Here is a 17,830-nt window from a genome sequence, read left to right on the forward strand (position 1 = left end):
ATCAAACTTCAGATGTTGGGAACTAGATATTCCCACGTTGGATGGGCACAGATTTTGTATTACTACCCTCGTTTTAGGTTTAAATATTTTGTCAGTGAGCAGACCACCATTAAAAAAGGACTCTGACCCTGTTATCAACAATATTTTGTGAATTACCATTCTGAATTCAGTATCAGTAGTTTAACTGTTTAAATGTATAACTTAATGCAGATGGAAAACATACCAGTAAGATGGTTAAATATTCTCTTAAGTAACTTACGTATTTAGTTACAATTTCACATTGGTTATTGTAAGGGTATGTGGAAGGTGAGAGTCAGCTTCATTAAGGTTTCCCAATCAAGGACCCTTTCAATGCAAAAAGTGGTAACAAGTGAAGGGAGCAGCAACAAGCAAAAACAGAGACACAAACATGACAGACAGGGACTAACAGAGATTATGACAAAGACCATCAGTCTCCAAACAAACTGATGGGACTGTGGTGTGGGCAACTGGAGAGAGTGAGGGTCTCTGCAGCAGTAGTTGGAGGGGCCACAGATGTTGGGAGTGTCTGCTGGTGAGTCTCAAAGCATGTGTGCCTGGAGTGCTAGCTATCGGGGCAGAGAGGGGTGGCTTAAGTAAGTTTAGGGCCAGCAACTGGGGTCACACTGGGAGCGTATGCACCCTTGGGCTTGTGGTGCTGGCTTCTGGAAGTGGAGGTGTGCAGTGTTTGTATCTTTCCTAAACCCGGTGTGCCTGGAGGTGTGAGCATAATTCTCTAGCAAACCTCAAGTTGGGCGAGCTGGTGAGTGGGGCAGGGGTAGTAGATGGGCAGAGGGACTGTGCTGGTACTCAGGGGATCCAAGAACATGCATGTGCTTGTGAATCTAGGAAGTGTTGTGTGAGGGCTTTCACCACTGAACTTCAATCTCCACCAGCCAGAGAGGAGTAAGGAGGCTCAGCTGTCTACACTTAGCACTTTGTGTGAGCCCAGGCAGTGTTGTATGTGGGTGCTGTTGAAGGCAGCGCCTTGTCTGTGGCAGTCTGTGTAGCTGGCAGTGCCAGCGCTAGTGTGTATGTGTGGGTGTGCACATACATGCATGCATCCCTGGGACACACACACAGCCTTGCTACTGATTGAACCTGCAAATGGGAAAGCAGCAGCTGTGTCCATCCACCTGGGACAAAGACCCCCCAGGCCTTCAGGCACATTGGGCTGGGCTCCAGTGGCCGGCAGGAGGAACCCCCAGGCATCCAGAGCTGCTGGCAGCAGAGGCTGCTCATAACATCCCTTAGTGGTTACCTCTTATTTTTCTTAAGTTCTCAGGAAAAGAAGGTTCATACAATTGTTCACCTTTCTGTCTGTCCACTCAAGTTTCCCTGACTTACGTATAGTGGGCATCATCAACTAAATTTCACAGAGAGGCTAAGATTTCAAGAGTTAATGATTATTGCTAAAGTTGCCATAACTAGGTAGGAAACAAACCAAAATTAGTGCTCCTAATGAGGAATGGGTCACACTGGGAGCTCAACTGTTCTTTTTTGCTCCCTCACAGCAGAGCATCAGCATATGCCATCCCTAATATGTAGCTTGCATCATAGTAATTGTGGTCTATGGTCACACCTGTAGTTATTATGGGGGACCTAAAGAGGGAGAGAAGACATGACAAACTGTATAGATGAGTTATTGGGACAAACTCAGTGTTTCAGTAGTTCCATTCTCTGTGGAACAGCATGCTAAAATATATATAAGTATTTTTTCCCGGTAAATAACTCTTAAGACAAGGTATTCATAAGAATTGTTGGGAGACAACATCAGGGAAAAGAATCAAACCATACATCTGACTGGCTCCAAATCTATTAATAAAGTAAAATTTAGTATCTCCCAGAAACTTCTGTAAAAGAAACAAATACAATATTGATCTTACTACTTTTATGCTGCTCCTCTTCCAATATAGGCCAGAGTATCAAGGATCAAAAGCCTCTACAGTTTCGGCAATGCCCGTCTAGCTTTCAGGAGACAAACATCCCCTGCTCAAACATAGAGTCAATCTGCATTAACTGGCACCCTCGTTTCCAGTCTCAGCAAACAGTGCCGAAGGGTAATTAAGAGCTACCGACAGATCTACCCACTTACCCTTTAGAGTCTAATTTCCCATGTCTGTTCTGCAGAGAAACAAAAAGCTTCCAAGGGACCAGACTGGTAGCCTTGGTGATCTCTCATGTGGGAAAAAATGTCCAGACTTGAAAGAAAAATTGAGGCAGGAGGGCATTCTTTGCCAGAAACATGTTACACATGCACTGGCCACTTTGAAAAACATGCTGTGCACTCAGGAAGCCTGAGGTTCCTGACTTCAGGTTGAGTGGATGGGTGGAGGCTTCCTGAATCTTAAGATTTGCTAAAGTTTCCTTTCCATTTTGTTTTTGTATCCTTCTAACAAAGAAAAACCATCATTCAAGCTCAGCTTGCTTTTGCTACTGACCTTGTGACAGCTGGCGGTCTCACGAGCTGGTCTGTAGTAGTTGACATAGAGACAGCTCAGCTGAAGTGTTCTAAGCTGAACAAGCACCTCCATCTTGAATGATCTGCCCCTTTCTTGCATGCCACATTTTTTCGTTTCAGAAAAAGCTAGCATTGATGCCCTCCCACTAATCTTATTCAGAGACAGGGAATGGAATGGATGAAAGGGAGTGCACACAGAACAGATCAACATAATAAAACCCTCCTTAGTTATAAGTTCCCCTCTCCCACTTTTTCCAGTAGTAATGGAGTCAGTGAGAGGTACTTTCCAGAACAGGTCTACTTGACTTGCATTAAGGTAGGCCCACAGGACACTGTGCATCAGCACAGGCTCTGCCAGGCCTGCAAGAACCTCCTGAGATCTTGGAGAGGTCTGGACAATGTTTAATTTGGTTTTACATCTGGTCTGGAGACTATCATTTAGTTACAGAATCACAGAATATCTCAAGTTCGAAGGGAACCATAAGGATCATCGAGTCCAACTCCCTGCTCCTTGCAGGAATACCTAAAACTAAACCATACGACTAAGAGGGTCATCTAGACACTCCCTGAACTCTGACAGGCTTGGTGCTGTGACAATTTCCCTGGGGATCCTGTTCCAGTGATTGACCATTCTCCTCTACAGTAACAGGAGTTCAAGGAGAAAAGAAAAAGGCATTTCAGATCAGCTGCAATCAGTTGAATAGCTACGTCTATCAGCCTCTGCCATTCCCTTAGTGCTGCTACACAAATAAACCTCAGCATGGCATCTGAGCTATGTTTAACAGATCTCACTCTATCATACAAATAACAAGAGAACAAAATGCAAGCCCTCTATCATATAAAAAGATAGAATATAATCAAGCTTTAATATTACCTGAAGAGCTTTTCTCTCTCCTCTTGCCTGTCCTCAGCTCTAAACGCATTAAGTTTTTCTTCCCCAAAAGTGTCAAGAATACTTGACAGAAGCCCAGCTTTAGAGACCTCCAAAATATTTGATTATTACCTTGAACAGATGAATAAAACCTAAAGCTCAGCAAACAGCTCTTTCAATTCCCAAATGCCCATCTCTCCATTCCAACCAAATGCAAAAAACAAAGCAAACAAACAAAAAAAAAAATCACATAACCCACAAACCTCACATATACACTACTAGGATCCCTTTCTCATCTACCCAGCAAACATTAGGTTTTCCTCCCTGCCTCCTTAACTTCTCTAGCATATTACTGGAATTCATTTGTCATTTTACATATGACATTACATATATATATGTAAATAGCCATTACAGTTACTGACAACTAAAAATAGCTATTGAATTATAGTTACTGACAATTAGCTGACTTACAGTTGTTCTCTCTCTAGACCCTCACTTCTCTGTCTTCTAAGATAAATAATGCTTCTCCTTTCTATCAGTTCCCATCATTTTGGGTGGAAGGTAACCAGGCAGAAGTTACAGAGTGAGCTACCGGGACTGACAAACAAGTCATAGAATCACAGAATAGGTGAGGTTGAAAAGGACCTCTGGGGAACATCTAGTCCAACCCCACATCAAGTAAGAGAAAATGGGGACAAGACCAAGATTACACAAAGAGTCAATGGAGAGAGTAGGAGCAGAACCCCTCAGGAAAGAGGAAGACAATCTTAACAGCTGCACAGCTTCTGTATACATGGTTTGCATGTGTTGTGTATATATTAAAAATTATCACAGCAACACCCATACTGTACCCTTAAACTCCTCTGCTTTTACGTTTTTGTTATCCGTTTCAATGGAAATTCCAGACACTTTATGATCTGCAAGGGGACAGAAAAAAAAAAAAAAAGACAATTCAGCAATAAACACTTGTAATTTCATATGTGCTTCAGCAGCTGGACAGATTAGATATTGTCTAGTAGAGAGAGTACAGAACTAAGAGCTAGACCAGGGTTGGCCATGTGGGTGGCCTCTCCATGCCCTGGCACCTGTGAAAAATAGTAATATTTCTCTTTTACAATAGCATGATAATATTTACATGTGACAAGTTCTATATAAACAGTAGGCATTGTTCTATACTGGAGTAATGTCTCAGTCTGTTTCTAATTGGGGAGACTTGTATTAATCCAGAAGGGTATTTTCCATTGTATTCCTATTACAAGCAGGCATGTTTACTGAAGAATACCATGTACAGCTTCTACAGGGTAAAAAAAAATGTGTGCAGTAATTGGCAGTTACCTCAAATTCTTGTTGAAATGAGAAGGAAAACATTAGTCCACATTTCTATAGTTTTATATCAAAGAGAGAAAAAAACCAACTTACAGTCTTGGATATCTCTTGTATCAGGAATACTGAAATTACCACTAGCCCTACATCAACCCCCACCCAGCTACCTCCCTCCCTGGACCTCACTATACATCCTCTCTTAAGAGCTGCTCTTCTCCCAGGAAAGGACTCCACCATGTTCCCTCATGATTCAGAAGTGTTCCTGCAAGGCCCAACAGTCAGTCACAGTTATTCCGATTACTCCATGGCAAGCTACAAGTCTACCAAGTGCTTAAGAACAGCTAAACACAGTTCTTTACACAGGTTTACATTAACTTTTTTTTCTTCCAAAAACACCTCAAGTTCCCTTGGGTTTAGGACCAGTTTTGAAGACAGTATGGACGCTCCTAATGCAGTCTATTTCCTCCATCTGCATCAGCCAACTGAACAATTGCTACAGAGGGTATGAACAAGAACTGAGCCCCTCTCCCCATCAACAATATTTAGAAACATGGCTTGTTTAAGAGCATAATGTTCTTTTGACTGACAGAAACTAGTCTTGCTTTACTCCTTTTAGTCTAATCTTACTATTTACCTCTCTCATGCACACAGACCTCCTTTGTTCATGCCCAAAGAATTAATTTCCCTTTCCCTGGCCTAAGGGCGAAGAGTTGCATGCAACCTAGCAGATGGATATCCAGTCTTGTTGTGAACACATGGACAGATCAAGAATCTTTTGCTTCTTACTGTTTTCTTTTGACAGCTGATTACTTCTGTTGAAGCGTGTGCCTCATTTCTCACTTGAGTGAGTCTATTTGGGCTTTCAGTTATGCGTTCTCATAGCTCTGAGTTAGCACGCTGTTTTCTTTGTAGGAAGGTACCATCATAGAACGGTTTGGGTTGGAATGAACCTTTAAAGGTCATCTAGTCCAACCCCCTTGCAATGAGCAGGAACATCTTCAACTAGATGAGTTTACTCAGAGCCCCATCCAACCTGACCTTGAACACTAGCAGGGATGGGGCATTTACCACCTCTCTGGGGAACCTGTTCCAATGTTTCACCACCCTCATTGTAAAAAATTTCTTCCTTGTATCTAGTCTAAATCTATCCACTTTTAGTTTAAATCCATTACCCCTTGTCCTATCATAACAGGCCACGCTAAAAAGTTTGTTCCCATCTTTCTTATAAGCTCCCTTTAAGTACTGAAAGGCTGCAATACGGTCTCCCTGGAGCCTTCTCTTCTCCAGGCTGAACAACCCCAACTCTCTCAGCCTTTCCTCATAGGAGAGGTGTTCCATCCCTCTGATCATTTTTGTGGCCCTCCTCTGGACCCACCCCAACAGGTCCATGTCTTCCCTGTGCTGAGAGTTCCAGAGCTGGACACAGTACTCCAGGTGAGGTCTCACAAGAGCAGAGTAGAGGGGCAGAATCACCTCCCTCGACCTGCTGGCCACGCTGCTTTTGATGCGGCCCAGGATACGGTTGGCCCTCTGGGCTGCGAGTGCACATTGGCGGCTCATGTCCAGCTTTTCATCCACCAGGACCCCCAAGTCCTTCTCTGCAGGGCTGCTCTCAATCCCTTCATCCCTCAGCCTGTATTGATACCGGGGGTTGCCCCAACCCAGGTGCAGGACCTTGTATTTGGCCTTGTTGAACCTCAGGAGGTTCACACGGGCCCACTCCTCGAGCTTGTCCAGGTCCCTCTGGATGGCATCCCATCCCTCAGGTGTGTCAGTTGCACCACTCAGCTTGGTGTTGTCTGCAGACTTGCTGAGGATGTACTCGATCCCACTGTCTTATGTCATTGACGAAGATATTAAACAGTACTGGTCCCATACACCACCATGGTTTTCTTCTCAATTAAAGATCATTCCTTATTGTTCAAGCCTGGCACTACAGAGGGAATTCTCCATCCAAACTGTTCCTACAGCCCTTTACCTCCATAATTTTCTAGGTTTTTTCCAGCATCCTTTAAAAATACAGATTGCAGTTCTATCAGTATCTATAACCATTGCCTCTGTGAGTCATGGAGCAACAGTCAGAATAGGTATTTGAATCCCCAGCACTGTAGCAGAAGTTCAGTTACTCATTCACTGTATCCTGTTGTGGTGGGTTGACCTTGGCCAGCTGCCAGATGCCCACCCAGCCACTCTCTCACTTCCTCTCCTCAGCACGACAGGGGAGAAAATAAAATTAAAAAGCTCATGGGTCAAGAGAAAGATGGGGAGATCACTTAGCAATTACCACCACAGGCAAAACAGACTCAACTTAGGGAAAATGAATTAAATTTACTGCCAATCAAAAATAAAGTTAAGTGCAGGGGTTGTGGGGAATGGTGGCTGTGGTCAGTCCGTAACAGCTCCTGTCTGCCGCTCCTTCCTCCACACACTTTTCTCCTGCTCCAGCATGGGCTCCTCTCCATGGGCCGCAGTTACTGTCAGGAGCCTGCTCCAACATGGATCCTCCATGCACTTCAGCTTCCTTCAAAGCATAACCACTTGCTCCAGTGTGGGATCCTCCATGGGCTGCAGCGTGGATATCTGCTCCAGCGTGGTCCTCCGCAGGCTGCAGGGCAAGACCTGCTCCACCGTGGTTTCTCCATGGGCTGCAGGGGATCCTCACCCCTCAGTGCTCACAGGCTGTTTCTCGCACTTTTTTCCTTACCCCTCACTACCGGGCAGCGTTTTGCCCTTCCTTACCCAGGCTTTCCCTGAGGCGCCGCCATCGTGGCTGCGGGGCTCAGCCGTGCCCTGCGGTGGGTGGTCGGAGCCGGCTGGAACCGGCTGTGTCCGGCACGGGGCAGCCCCGGCCTCTCCTCACAGCGGCCGCCCTGCAGCCCCTGCCAGCGCCGGGGCACCTGCGCCTGGTACCCCTGTACCTCTTCAGAGCTGCTGCTTTGTAGATATCCCACCATCCCCTTCCCCTCTTCCAAATGTATGTCCAACATTTCTTGTTTCTAAGAGAATACAGCTTCACACCTGGCAATGTGAAGTGAATTTTCATATGTGCACATTACCAAAAGATCCAAATTTGCGTGCAACTATCCTGTCCTTAATATGTTTTAATTTTATCACCACCTTTGTGTTACCCCAAAATAGTTACAGCAGAAGTTTATAATACAAAAATAAATACGAAGTGAAGAAGACAATTCCAGCAATGCCATTTACGTACCCTTAGAATACTGAAATAGCAAAAAATATTTGCATTACAAATAGCCCTTGGAAATTTTTTCCACCCCATCAAGAAAGGAAACTTTCCTGTTGGACTTTAAAAAAAGAAATTAAAAAAACCAAAATGACCCCACACACACTCTGTTGAAACCAAAGGAGGGAACCACTTTGCCAGTGCCTCCCAAAGTAACCAGTACTCCTGCACATCCACACATAGCCTATCTCCTTGGTTTTGTCCAAGCCTGGCCTGGAAGAAAGCCTGAAGTCATTAAGTCATTTTCCTTTTAACCTATTAAGCCCTAATAAGATTTATGGAAAGAAAATTAGCTTTTGACTTTTATCCAAACCATGTTGCTTCTAGAACAATATTCCCCCCCCCCCCCCCCATATTCTATATGCCAACAGATAACAAATGATGTTTATCTATTGAGATAACATCTTCCTTCATGTGTTCATGACGGCAAGGAGCATTTTGTTCTGAGGCTCTGACAGCAGTTAACACTTGCTAACACCTAGGTAGGAAGCATTTCTAGGACTCCAGTGTGTGGGTAAAGCCATTTACAAATTATTGGCACATCAACCTTCTCTGTCTGGACACAAAACAGCTCAAATACATGCAGTTCACCACTGTATTACATTCACTGTTTCATGGACCTGGAAATTTCTCTCCTCTTTAATACAGATGTCACGCAGGTCACTGTCATGGTCTAACTATTCATAAGCTAGAAACCACAATAAGAAAACGTGTTTTATGACTTCTGGGGCAGGATCATGGTACTTACTTCTCACTGTGGAAGTTATGATGAAATTACTTTGCTTACTTTGTATTGTGAGCTTGCAATTGCACAGTCTCCATATTTCCCCTTTCATCAAGGGATTTATAGAATACGTGAAGATTCTATTATGCAATGCATTAAGTACAAAATAAATCAGAAAAAAGAAAGAAGTTCAACATACACACAGTCCTCCTCCTCGCACACACAAACCACACATACACATGACCCTCTTCAAGAAGCAGTAGAGTCTGAACAGTAACTTAAGGTGATGCAGAGATATCTGACCGAATTAAAACCATTATATATTCTGATCAAGCAGAAAAACAGGAGAGCTCTTTAAAGCCAAAACATCTCTTCCTTAAAATGTCCTTTTAGAAATGCCTCCTCCAATTATTCAGAATAATTCAGAATCCAAGATCTAAGCTTTGGATTTTAATTCACCATATAAAAAGCAATAGTGAAAAGATGACATATTACTGTACCAGTAAACTTTTTGTTCATCAAATGCTTTTATACAGACTGAAAAAAGCCTACTCTTATTTGTCAGTAACTTCATTTGCTTAGCAATAAACCCCCAAAATACACACTTTCCATTTGATAATCACTCAGAGCTGTAAACTGATACTACTAGCTGGAAGAATCATTAAGGAAAAGCCTATTAGTCAAACCAAATCAAAGGAAACAGTGTGCCTAGAGGAAGTTACATGAGAACAGAATCAAAACAAAGTTATAAGCACAAGAGAAAAAGCAGTCTTGTAGTATTTGTTTTGCCAAGTCCTAAATAGCAGGTGGTCCAGAGCAAAGCTTAACAAAGGATTCAGAGGATACTGTAAGTTTAGGAAGTCCAATGTCCCAAGAATAAAGCGATAATGAAGCCAGTTCTCTTACTGAAATCCCTGAAAGAGAATAGGAAACCAGACATCTGTTTGGTGTTAGCATCCTTCAGACACATGACCACCTCAGGGTAAACCATCAGCAACATGCTTAGATGCTGATGCAGACTTCTCAGCTATGTAACTACCTACCATGAGGTACTCAAATGATACGTAGAGTTTTGCTACAGTCACATCATTTAAACACTTGCATCTGTTTTGGCTCTCCTCTTGCCATATTTTTTCCTAAGAGAAGTAGTCCATAGATTACATAGTCCATAAATGGGGAAGGGGGAGGAGAAGCTATCTACCTCTGGACAGAATTAGTTGTGAATCACCTAAAAAAAAAAACAAAAACAACAAACAACACCAAACCAAACACCACAAAACACTAACTCCCCTTCTTCTTACTGGTCTAAGATGCGGTTGCTACAACTGAAAGGCTATCAACCCTGCTCACAGTGGTGTTGGCAGGCTAGACTACGTTAACTCCAACAGTTAAACAACAGGCAGCCAGGACTCAGGCCCACCACTCTTCCCAGCCACGTTGCTGTCAGTGGTCAGTGTTTAAGCATCTTCCATCAGTTCTGCGTGGTGAACTTACAGCAAACATGCTGGAAAGAAATCGGGAGTATTCACAGCCTCTGCAGGAGTACCCGGTATTGGCCAGATTCCTTAACCAATCTCCAAAACTGGCAATTTAGGCACCAAAATGTAGCCAGAAATAACTGGAGTAAACCCAGCTTCATTAAGAAAACATAACATAAACATGGCATTAAGACTTCAAATTTTGGACAAGGGCTAGAAGAAATTATCCCACATCATGGGAAAAAAAGGAAAAAGTAGCTCAACTTCAGTCTTTCAGTTATCTTGAATTACAAAATTTTTTGAATCTTAAAGAAGAATAATAGAACAGGATTTACACTGGGCAGAGTTTATCCGATTCATAAAAACACAAGCCTGCATACCTTCAGCCACAGCAGCACTTCTGTCATGTTTTGGAAACTGCTAGACTTAAACACAGCAAGTTATAGAAAACAGGTAAATCCAATATTTAGTTTGGCTTCTCTTTTGGAAGAGCAGCTATTACAAAACTAAAATTCCATCTCTACAGCTGAGTAGGAGGCACACAAAATTGACCTTCCCTGCACCCCCAGCAAATCCAAAAAGATTTCCCCAAAACCCAAAGGCATTTTCCCCCCCTCCAGCCCAGGCTCAGAGCCCTGCACAATGCAGTAATCCTCCACTCCATTTGCTCTCCTGAACCGAGCTATACATCTGAAGCTGATAACAAAGCCAGCATCCAAATGGTAGGTCACCTTTCTGGGAAGTCAGCAGATACTCTCTTCACCTTTTTTTATTAAAAGATCTCAAATTAAGAGCAAAAGCAGTCAAATTAAAAAAAAAAAAATAAACTATCTACAGATACTCAAGTAAGACAAAGCAGTCAAGTTTCAAGGTATCCTGCCTGCAGGACCTCTATTGCAACAAAGCAAGGTGTCACCCTAAAGCATACTTTACGGTGGTTCCTCCAAACCAAAAAACCCTGACAAGTAATCAGTTGTTTCAGAAATAACAACACTCCCCCCAAAAAAAACCTTAGGCTAAAGTGACACAGTTTAAATGGCCAAGCTGCCCAAGTTCAAATAGTTTTTCTTGGATTTACTACTTATTACATATACAGAGGTCTAGAGTCTAATACAAAAGAAGCGCTACTTTATTTAGATGTAGCATAAAAATAAAAACAATCCTCCACACTCATCTGTTACAGAAAGTAGGTTTTAATCAGCTTCAGTAACTCTGCCTTCATAATGGAAATCACATGAGAAACAGAACGCAGAGGTGCATTTTCATCCAGCCAGGAGTTATTTAAACAGGGGAAGAGAAGCTTTGCCAGAAAGTGACTAAGAGCAGGATTTCTACCTGTATTAAAAGCTGTTATTGGATGATCTGAGGAGCTCTCACTCGGGAAAGAAGTTCTTGTGTTAAATGCCTCAACTACAGAGCAGACAAGGGAAGAGGTTTTCATTTATAATGCCAACCTAAGAATGAGTTAACCCTCAGCTTTGTGTGTACTGTATAGTGCAGTCTGATGGTGCCTTTATTCTTAACTTTCAAGTTAAGCAAAAAAAATCTTGAAAGTAAAAAAGTAATAAGAGACTGAAGTTTTCAGAGCCAATTATCTAAAGTTATCAGTAGTAGTCCTAAGGGTTTAAGATCATGTTAATGATTCATTTCAGAGCAGAGCCCCAAAGGACAGTTGGCCCTGGAAACACAGAACTGGAAGTGCCTGTAGAAGAGAAAGTTGGGAATAAGAGGAATAAGGACAAGAAAGGAAGAGATTATTTAGGTCAGCCTTTCTGAAGAAACTGAACACCAAAGCACAACAATTCCAGATAAACTGAACAGCCTCTTAAGCGCTTCCAGCAGTCCCATGATTACTGCATGAGATGGTGTGGGAAGTTCTGAGGAAAAATAAATTTATAATTCATTTTTATATAATTAATTATCAAAATGTAAAATTCTATTCCCTTCAGAGGTTTGGGGTTTTTGCCTCTTCTTTTTCTACTCACACAGAAGAGAGGAAGGTTTGAATTCACAGCTTGCAAAGGTTCATTGTAGCATGGAGTTTATTCCAACAGAGGGACAATCCAGAAAGCACATGCTATTAACCAAGTAAGTATTTATGGCTCGCAATTCTACAAGACTCAAAACTCCACTACTCTTCTTATCTCCATGGTAATTCAGAGTGAGCTTCTGAAATCGGGGGATGGGGTTTTAAACTAGTCAGGCTCTCACAAAAAAGCCAGTTTTCCAGCCCTCTCCCGGTCCTGCTCAACATTGGTTTCCACGGCAACTCAGCAGTGGCTCAAAGACAGCTTGCAAATGCAGTGCAAGCCTGTAGCTGCTTCAGCTGTTGCTTATTTTAAGATGCATCAGGATGCTGATGACTTATGTCTAGTACCATCATGTTTCAAAAGACCATGAGAATAGGCTATGGGAGTAGAAGCCCCTTGCCACTGCTGTCCTGCCCACCTCATATCACACATTACAGCAGTAATCTGAAGGAACAGATTTCCAGTTGCATTACTAGGTGTAACAATTCAGCAAAACACTTGCCTGTGCAAATACCTAAAGAAATTGTCGTAGAACGATTTTTAAATTTACAGAACAAAGGTAGGTACCCAGGGCAAACTGGCATGTTCCTCTGAAGTCAATAGTACTCGACTGATTTACATCAGCTGTAAAAATCAGCCCTGAAACACAAGAGCACTGGGAAACTAGAAGAAACAAACACCAACCTCAAAACCCACACAACCATTCCGGCCCACAATTCAAGATAGAGATCTCTGAAGTCTCCTACAACATTTAAGTGACTTCTGCTGGAATTGCCAAGCAATTTGAAACAGATAAACATTTTCAAGAAGTTACACCATTTATATACCTGCAAATAGACATATTACTTATCTAAAAAAGCCTGAAAACAAATTTAGTTTACTTTCCAACTGTGCCAACCAGCATTAGTTACAATTCCAGTAAACACCATATGAAAACGGAGTCCCAGCTCATTCAGAACCAGTGAAGTCATTCAAGCTCCCTCACTGTAGGATCATGTTTCCAGATGCTAAGAAGAACATCAAGAAGATACAATTTTAAATCGTTGTAAGTAAATACATTGTTATAGTGAAGGAATATCTCTTCCCATAGTTAGTCTTACTCATTTAAATTGGAACCAAATTTCCTGTGCATCCTCAGTCCCTTCTCAAGTTTATAGTAGCTTTTCCCCAGTAGGTCTTCTCAACCCCTTTTTGACTAATCTAAGCATTTCTACAAAGCTCTTCCACTGCAGTGGATGAGTACGTATGAGTATGTATTAAGTTTTGGCTTCTAAAGGTATAGGAGTAGCTAACTAACCAGAACTGTGCATTGTAAACAGATCCTAAGTAGCAGGTAGGACAGCTAATTTGACCAGCTATGCCCAAATGTCTCATTTTCAGCAAAGTGTAATAATCAAAGCCAAGTCAGCATTGTCACCTTCTGTGCCCCACTGAAGGGGATGATATGTCTGAAATACATTAATTTAAAACAAAATATGAATTGTTCTTGCTGAAGCAAATATTGTCCTAGAATATACTTCTATACTAATATGCAACAAAAGTCAGAATAACTCCTTGTGGTGACTTTTTAAAAAGGGCTTTACACAGGCTTTCTCCCATTCAGTTTTTGCTGAATTTGGGACATACCATGACTTCATTTTAGCTAGCATATTTCTTAAAAAAAAAAAAAAAGCAGAGTCTTTCCAAAAACAGTAGGATGCTCTTTAAATACAAATACTCAGCAAGAGCCTTGTGCAATGCTTTGTGAACTTGGGATTTCTGAGGAGATGTTTCCAATAACTGGGGGTGGTGGTGGCAGTGTTTTCACTTGAGCAAGTTTCACTCAAACCATGAATTGTAGGACTGCATCCTATTAGTGATAAACAGCACTGAACTTTACAAGATTCTTTGCTCATATGAGCTGGGAACATGATGACCACTTCTCTCTTGGCCAAAAGAATTTGGTGAACCCTTCCTAATAATCCAAATGCAATTGCCAAATTAGCTCATCCCATTTTCATTCACACATGATCTCTTACACTGCCAAGTTTGCTCAATAGTCTCTTCCTGCCAGAAGCAGCTAACAGTCATGTTTGATGACTATTACTTTCAATCAACATTGTAGTTTACAATATGAATGCATATCTTTAGCCTTAATTCTACAGGCCTTTAATAGATAATTTAGTTCTTTAATAACAAATTTTCTAGAAGCACCTTTGGGCACATTTGAACAAGACTGAAGCCACTCCTTCAATTCAATTAAGGCTGATACGGATTAAGAGTAGCTAGAACAAACAGAAGATGTTTTGCATGCTTAAAGGAGAAGGACGATTAGAAGAAATCCTCCGGAAGGTAGAGCTAGGAACAATAGGTCACAGTATAATAGGTGCCAAGTTTTCCTTAAAGGGGATGAAGAGGGTAAAAAAAAAAAACCACCACAACAAAACAAAACACTACAGTCCTCATCACATTAAAAAGCTACACAAGCAAAACAACATATGGGTATTCAGATTAGAAAACATCAGAAGAACAACACTGGAAAGTTACACAGGAAACAGGAATAAACATAATAGAGTAACTCTGTGCTTTGTTTATTTATTTTAAAATCAAGCATAAGTGTTAACTTAGTGATCATCACAGCTTTTCAACAGAAGGGATGTGTTAGGAGCCACATCCTCAAGAATATTTGGGTAAGGTTCACTAATGAAACACTGCTGCTTTGCATCAGAGGAAGGGAAAGCTCAGTATGTGAGCCAACATTCACAATTCACTGGTTTGCTGCTTCATGTAACAGGATTTGATTATCTGGTCTGCAGGTACTTAAACTAAGAAATTACCAGCTGTTTCACTCTCACGAAAATGAAACAAAAAAAAGATGTCAGCAATTCTGTAATGCTGTAAAACTACAACAAAAAATAATCCAGGAGACAGAATGGTTTGTATGGAAGACAAATAATCTTGACATAATTAAAGTCAATCTAGTTACAGTTCAGAGACAAAAATAGTACTGGGAACATGTAGAGCTGGGAATATTTTACATTTTTTTTTTAAAGCCATTAGTTTTTTTGGTTGGGTTTTGTTGGGTTTTTTTTTTTTTTTTTTTTTTAGAATAAACCATATCTGATCAAGGATTCAGCCCTCTGGGTCACTACTCTCTCAAGCACAACTTAGTGCTTAAAACTCTGGTTGTCAAAATGGCTGTTGTCTGGAATATTCTACAGCGCACATATGTTATAATAACATCAAAAAACACGTGTTACATTTCTAGAATACTTGTTAGAGTCAATAAATCAACACATTTCATGAAACCATGACTCCCAGATAGGCATATAAGCTGCTTTAAACTACTGTTTTGCCATCTGCTTTGCCTACTTCTGCCCATATTCCCTTTATAACCAACTGCTCATGAGACGTTGATGCTCTAGAAACTGATGTGACACTATTATTGCTTAAACTGAAGTTTCCATTAGAAATAAGACTAAATAATACCGCTTTGAAGGTGCCTGTGCTCTTTCAACTCAGGTCAACTAATTTCAATTTAAGGATCTCTTTTTGAGAAAGATGACTGAAGAACAGGCCAAGGACTATGCTGGCAAACAGATTATACACATGGAACCCAAACACATACTAAGGTCTTCAGACTTCAGCTCTAAATTCACAGAACAATATGTTTTAGGAAGAAGAGGATCTGTGCACATTTACATATTTATTCCCACTGTTGTTGTAGGGCTGAGCTTCTTGCAATGAGCCTGGATGGTACAGAGCTAGCATCAGCGGAGCTGTGAGTGGTCAAAAAAAAAAAAAAAAAAAATATCAAGAAAGGGAACCAGGTGGCTTGTTGAATAATAGATTGCTACCAGCATTTCTCTTCTAGAAGAGGAACTCACGACCAACTAAGTAAAAGTTCAACAGTTCTGCTGAAAGTGCCTTTGTAAAATAAGGCCATAAGCTTTTATGGTTTATGTTTACAAGTGCCAGGTATTGTTTTAGGGCAGATGAGGAACAGGTTCCTTGCAAGAAAAAATTAATTGCTCTTTCATAGGAAAGAGCATCTACTTCAGAGCTTACAGATATGCAACTCTTCATAGCCAAGTCTACACATCATCTTCTACTTAAACAGGCTGATTTCTTAACTAAGCCCCTTGCTACATTTAGCCATAGGAACTTCCTTTGATACTGTCTGTCTACCCCGCACACATTTTCCATCCTGAGGCAGAGGCAGCTAAAGAACATGGACTGTCTACCCTTCAGTCACCACAATTGACAATCTAAAATAATCAGATTTCATACCACATTTTTACGTACAAGATTTCGGCAGGGCTCCATAAAGCTATAAGGGATTCAAATGCAGCATATAGGTGCAGGATTGCAGCCTTAACAGCAACACGATGCAGTAGATGATTTTTCTAGTTTTCAGATTATTAGTCCCACCCCAAAACTGAAGGTGTTTAAGTTACTAACATATCTATATTGGACATACTATTTTAAATAGTATGCCTATAGACAGGGTTACTAGGCATCCAATCAACTTCTTTGTGTACATATTGGACACACAAGCTACTCTGTTAGTTCAATTGATATTCTCTCCAGTTACGATTTGTCCCTCTCCTTCTCTTTGTATTCATGCAATGTGACCTAATTCAGCTTCAAAAGAAGTGCTATTTCCTCCTTACCCCCTCCCAATATTTCATTAACTGCTTGTAACATCTAATTTCTGCTGTAATCCATAGGTACAGCATCGCTTCAGTAACAAACAGCAGCTCTGTTCCTTGCCCATCCTGTTCTCCCTCCAAGCTGCTCTTTTACTTGGGGGGGGGGGAGCGTACACTGTTATATACAATCAATTGTTAAAGATGCCAATAAGATCAAAGTTCAACTTTGCCCCCCCAAAAAAATTAGATGAAGTTAAACCCAGTTGTTTCAGAGTTTATTAAATGCTAGGCTGATCCTAAATACTGACTTATTCCCAGCTTTCCAAACTGAAGTGTAAAACAATCTTTTGGGTTTAATAGATTTTGTTATATAGATATTCTATCCTTTTAGGTTCTGTTATTTTACTAGAAGACAAAGTATCTGTCTTAAAGTTTTATGAGATTTTCACAAGAAAATATAAGTTTTCTGTGACTTTCTTGTTGGACTGAAGACTAGCTTAAAAAGGTAAGAAAAAAACCTTCTGCATAGCTTTGATGTTCCATAGAAGACATTAAATTTGCTTTAACTCAAGAAAAATGTTCTGCACCTGAAAGTCCGTACATATAAGAACTGGGTATCCCCCTCCTCTTTCTCTGTTTACATAGCTTTCAAAAGCTTTGAATAAACTTTAAATGAGTTTAAATGCTTATAAAGAGACATCACTTCATTCTTCTCTCCCAAAAATCAGTGCATTCTCCCAACAGCTATTTATGTTAGAAAGCCAGTGCACTCTTTGGCAACTGGGCAAAACCTTCGTAGCACTGTTTTCCCTCCCTTCTACCCCCTAAAAAAGGGGGCTAAGAATTTGAACACAGCTGGGAAGTGAACAGCAACTGTGTGTGGATTGTTACAGTCTTGAGGACTCAGCTAGAGGTACGACTGGAACATGAATGAAATAGATAAGAGTATGCAGTGACAGGGGAAGAATAGAGCTGAAAACCATTTTTTCATTAGTCTCTCTACGTGTGGTGCTGATTCCCTGTTGGTAAACAGCCTGCCCAGATGACTTT

General features: G+C 41.1%; 1 protein-coding gene across 1 annotated transcript in view; it reads right to left on the reverse strand.

Annotated features, from left to right (window-relative positions):
• The window catches only part of JAM2 (junctional adhesion molecule 2), a 38,045-nt gene that overhangs the window by 10,162 nt on the left and 10,053 nt on the right, over positions 1-17,830 (reverse strand). The window contains exon 2 of the mRNA XM_059819886.1: positions 4,202-4,267. Coding sequence (XP_059675869.1) covers positions 4,202-4,267 — 66 coding nt within the window. The remainder of the gene's footprint in view (positions 1-4,201; positions 4,268-17,830) is intronic.

This window comes from Gavia stellata, chromosome 1 (assembly GCF_030936135.1).
Source record: "Gavia stellata isolate bGavSte3 chromosome 1, bGavSte3.hap2, whole genome shotgun sequence".
Classification (NCBI taxonomy): Eukaryota; Metazoa; Chordata; class Aves; order Gaviiformes; family Gaviidae; genus Gavia; species Gavia stellata.